This window comes from Hyposmocoma kahamanoa, unplaced genomic scaffold (genome assembly GCF_003589595.1).
Source record: "Hyposmocoma kahamanoa isolate Upper Pololo Valley unplaced genomic scaffold, ASM358959v1 67, whole genome shotgun sequence".
Lineage (NCBI taxonomy): Eukaryota > Metazoa > Arthropoda > Insecta > Lepidoptera > Cosmopterigidae > Hyposmocoma > Hyposmocoma kahamanoa.
The window spans coordinates 868,410-873,733 of NW_020653855.1; the positions used below are offsets into that span (position 1 = coordinate 868,410).

General features: G+C 40.1%; 1 protein-coding gene across 1 annotated transcript in view; it reads right to left on the reverse strand.

Annotated features, from left to right (window-relative positions):
• Positions 1–606: 606 nt before the first annotated feature.
• LOC113232123 (lysosomal alpha-mannosidase-like) overlaps positions 607–5,324 on the reverse strand; it is a 64,554-nt gene continuing 59,836 nt past the window's right edge. The window contains exons 31-33 of the mRNA XM_026466760.1: positions 3,827–3,968; positions 2,408–2,586; positions 607–830 (exon numbers count right to left, since the gene is read on the reverse strand). Coding sequence (XP_026322545.1) covers positions 2,433–2,586; positions 3,827–3,968 — 296 coding nt within the window. The 3' untranslated portion in view covers positions 607–830; positions 2,408–2,432. The remainder of the gene's footprint in view (positions 831–2,407; positions 2,587–3,826; positions 3,969–5,324) is intronic.

Below are 5,324 nucleotides of genomic sequence, written 5' to 3' on the forward strand. Positions count from 1 at the left end.
CAACATTCAATAGGTGCTTTACATATACCAATGTTTTTTTTTATCAACTGAACTAAATAGAACAAGTATAGTATACGATATACATTTTTCAAATGGTTTTAATTTAGTTTGTAAAAAAATAAATCTCTGAAATAAAGCCAGTGTCCCTGTCTTTCGACCCCAGCAAAATTAACCGTATTAGTACGGGAATAAAATTGAATTCGAGCTTGAGTAGTATCTACTCATAAACCGACTGTATAATACATTAGTTAAGTTATCGATTAATGACTATAACGCTTTATCCCATTTACCAGTTTGATGCCGAAGCGTGATGACCGCCAGGATGGCTGGTCGCCTGTGGCATACTATATATATATGTATGTATAGTTTAGTTTTAGTACTAATTTAATTTAACCAGGCACTTCTTAAAAATGTTTAATCGCTTATATTTTTTTTAACTAATGTAGATAAGAAGCGTATACCTTTAATTCGTGAAAGTGGCAAATAGGTAGCAATTATTGGTAATACATACTTGTGGAAAACCTGCTCCCTTCATGCTGAACACAGTGGCGACCAGCCATCCTGATATCAGAATGGCTGGTCAATATTTTTTTTAAATTTCTCAGATTATATCAAAAGTAGCAATTATTTAGAAAAGGTAGCAAGTAGTAACAAATAGGTAGCAATTCTTGAATATATACTCAGTGCCAGATGCCACAGGTGACCAGCCATCCTGACGGTCACCGAAGCGTGCTGACATATAAAACGCACATTGAGTATGGCCGCAGTGCTTAAGTGTGCTATAGAACGGGGATCATCCTTAAACCATAAACAACACTATTGTGTAAAGCGCAGGTCACACCGCGAACGAAGCTAACTTAGCTCAGTTCACGTAGCCGGGGCATCTTTTCATACTTCGGTTCACACCGCGAACTAAGCTAACTAACCAAACGTTCCCGCTATGCAAATACCAAAATTATAAATATACCTCGTCCTTCGGCCACCCTTCACCAATATATCGACCCCTCCTACTTAAAGTATCGAATGTCGAAATTGCCAAGTTGATAGGAGAGCCAAACTGGCTTCAAAAAAGTTCGGAGTGCTCATTAGAGCGAAGCAGTATTTTTCTCCAGGTCACCAACTTTTGTTATATAAAACACAAGCACGGCCCCATATGGAGTATTGCTCGCATCTCTGGGCAGGAGCTCTCAAATACCAGCTTGATCCACTTGACTCCATCCAACGTAGGGCTGTTCGTATTATCGTTCTCTGCTCTGTGTGTGTGTTCTACCGTCTTTATAATGGGGAGTGCCCTGAGGAACTTTTCGAACTGGTGCCACCGTCTCGTTTCTACCATCGCACCTCCCGCCAAAGGAGTAGAGTCCATCCCCACATCTTAGATGCCTGGCATTGTAAGACCACGCGGGCATCTCGTTCGTTTCTTCCTTGAACCTGCAAGGTGTGGAATCTTTCTCCTGAAATGTTCCCTTTGCGCTATGACATGGGGTTCTTCAAAAAGCGTGTTTACAGGGCTCTCAAAGGCTGGCAACGCATAGGCAGCTCATCTGATGTTGCAAATGTCCATGGGCGACGATGACCGCCTCTTATTAAGTGGCTCGTTTGCTCGTTTGCCTCCTTCTTTACATAAAAAAAAGGAGAGCGTTTTAAAGTTTTGAATTCACTGAAATAAGCATAACACGTTACTTTTGTATTTAACAATATATATTGTGGTTGTTCATGTAGCCGATATCTAGGATTTTATAATACTCTATGTGCGTAACAAGCTTTGCCGAATAAAACTGAGAAATACTAAAGTCACGAATGAGCATAATAACATTTCAGTGAATTCAGAACTTTAAAACTTTACGTAAGGAGGAGTCGATATATAGATAAAATTGGACACGCAATTTCAAATACCTTAGATACCTTACCGAAAAGTAGGTACCTGTACAAAATATAACATTATAAGTGCTTTTAATGATTTTTTAAATAAATCTTCAATATTATTCTAGTCAGTGAATTACATACTCATAGCACCGCACTAAGGACACCCAGAGTCGCGGGTGCCATGGACACACATATATAACCACAAATTACACCCAAACTCACGAGAGAAATAAATGTAGGCAGGCATTAATGAACATTTGGTAATTAGTAGGATTCTATTAAAAGAATTATAGATAACAGATTCGCGTTAGAATTTTCGCTATGTTGCCGCTCTGATCACGTACGAGAAAGTGATGGGTAACCCTGCCACTTCACGCACACATTGGCGCGTGTGCAGATAGCGCCTTGCTGTATGTCGTAGTAGGTAAATAACGTTCGATTTTTGTATGGAGTGTCCGGGGTGTGGCTTAGCTTTGCATGCAACTACGTGAGCTAAACTAAGTTAGCTAGCTTCGTTCGCGGTGTGGTCTGCGCTTAAAGCTAAAAATTTAAGGCCCTCTATATTTTTATATTATTTGGTTATGGAACCAAATAATAAATGTACGAATTTGCGTGGGCCGCAGCGTGATCACGTAGTCCGGCTCTGTGTCGGGTGGATCCGGGTCGTGTTCGGAGTTCGGGTTCTCAGGGAGTGGCTCTTCGGTTGGCCGGTTGATGGCCCTGGAAGAAACGTCAAGTTCAATAATGACGTTCGGATATAATATCGATTCACACCAAGCTTCGTTCTAATAGAACTTTAAAATTCGTTCCCTTGGTATTTCTAATAAGGCACTCATCTAGTAGCAGTAGAGCTCCTTGTGAAAGAGTTCGTCCTGGGAAGTACTGCCGCCTTACTTATTTCTGCCGCCAAGCAGTAATGTGAGCATTACTGCGTTCAGGTTTGGAAGGGTAAGGGTGCTGGTGAAATTACAGGCACATTGGACTTGTCAACTTTTACGATTTATAGCTCTGAGTGGCATGGTAACTATTATGGACAGGCGTGTAACTAACTTACTATCACCTGATAAACGACGACTATCACCTGATGAATGACAAGTCGTGCACCTGCACGACTTGTTCGTCCCGTCACTTGATAATTAAAAAATAATAATAATAAAAAATTGTGTAACAAACCTACTTAATGTAATAGACGGCCTTAAGCCAGATTGTTCACTTTTAGTTCTCTAAGAATCCGCTAGACGGCATTGACCCATTTGGCGTTATTTCTAAATCGCGGTGTTAAGATTTTCCCTCGAATGGTGACTACTCGATCACAATTTTGTTAATGTGAAGAGAAATCCGAGAATACTGAGAATACTGAGAGTACTGAGAGTACTGAGAGTACTGAGAGTACTGAGAGTAAGAGTACTGAGAGTACTGAGAGTACTGAGAGTACTGAGAGTACTGAGAGTACTGAGAGTACTGAGAATACGGAGAATACGGAGAGCTCAGTAATGCAACCAGGAGTTGAGTCCCTTCTTGGGAATTGCTACCCGGATCTTCTGACATTTCGTACGCTCATGTAGGGTGAAAAACCTCATCTCGCGGAACGGTTTCCAGGAGTCGAGTCCCTTCTGGGAACAACTGCCCGGACCTTCCGCATATAGGGTGAAAATAACAACTGAACAAACAACAATTTGGAGTTTCACTTGGCTTGTTTTGGTAATCTCATCCAAAGGAAGAAAGAACCTCCTACCTTTACTTTTGTTTTTTGTTCCTTTATTTTTTTTCACAAAAATCTTTTCTTTTCCAATTTTGTTTTATATTTCTTAATTTTTTTGCGAAATTCGAGGAGCATAATTTGTAAATGAATGCGGAAATTTACAAAAATATCACAAAATTATTAAAAAATTATTAGGCGTAGTGTTTCATTGGAGGTATCGAAATGCGCACTTATTTTAACCACAAAAATAAAACATACCTCTTTCTTCTGACTCCGTCTGTATTGTCCATTTCTTCCTGATCTCTATCGTCTTCTTCCTCACCGTAGTAGTCCTGATCTTTTGGCTCCACTCGTGGGTCTGGTCTTTTCGTGCGGATTAGGCTCAACCTCGGCTGGGGCGCTAATTTGTAATTAGTGTGTTAATTAGTAAAACGGCTTTTTGAGATATTACAGTGCTATTTTTAGACCCCGACACAAAAAAGCAGAGTTGTAAGTTAGAAGCTCTTTTATCTGTGTATATCCCAGACATAATTCATCTAAATAGACGCCGCAAGTGTACAGGGTCAAGAGCACGTCAAGCTTGACACTTAAGACTTAAATCCAACTCTACGCCGCTTACGATAAGAACGACCCAAAGCACAAAGTGTCAAGGTTGATGTGCTCTTGACTGTACCTGCTTCGCGTGCCCAATTTTTAATAAACGCTTAGTTGGCGCTGATACGCTTCAGAACGCGCCTGGCTGTTATCGTAAGGCGATTAACACACTACACCGCGCCCTGAGACGGTGCGTGAGACACAGATCTGCTACTTAAAGTAGTCGCTTCGTAGTCGATCGCCTCAGTGATTGTACATGTAGCCGAGATTCTTCTTTGACAAGGATGGTTAATAATACAGAACTCAATCAGGACGCTGCAGTCATATTGTCAATTTGGTGTTCGTTTACTCAAATAAAAAGACACCGAAGGTAACATTCAACTTCATTACAAAGATTTAAGAAAATATGAAGATTAATTTTTCAACTACACACGAATGTCAACTGAATCCTTTGATTATTTGTTAGGGGAAATCCGAACGACAATTACTGAAATAGACACAAATTGATTAAAAATCTGCGCGGTAGTGCGGAGCGCAATGTGCCATACCCAGCGGTTCGCCGGGGCCGGTAAAACTGCGTGCACCGCACCGGAGAAGCAAAAAAAGAAAAAACACGGTGCAGTGTGGTAATAGTCTAAAACATCAGTCGAAAACACGAAATATGCCTAACTGTGCCGTTAGAAAGTGCAAAAACACCACAGCTGTGAGAAGATAAATAAGGACGTTACGTAACCTTGTAATGGTCAGAAGAACTGTCCTTAATTTATTTTAAAATAAATTATTTTAATTTCAAATGAATTTCGAGAAAACAAATATGCAAATGAGTGTATGCCGCGTGATTTGTAATTCGTTGGGGCTTTTCCTTGGTGCGGTACACCGTGGTCTTTCTTTGGAGCCATAAATATCGAACGTGCAATACTTTCGTATAATGCATTCAGTTTCGTGGTAGGGCCGCTTCGTCATGTTTTTGGTAAAATTTTACAATTAGTGATGTACACTTGATGAAACACGGTTCTCGATTCTGATCGATTTAAGAAACAAAGGGACGATAATTGTAACTATTTTAGAAACGTTATAACTATATTCTATAAACTTTGTTGTTGTTTGTTTTGTGTAGTTTTCCGGAATACTTCTTTTTTCAAAACACGTAGTATTAGGGGTT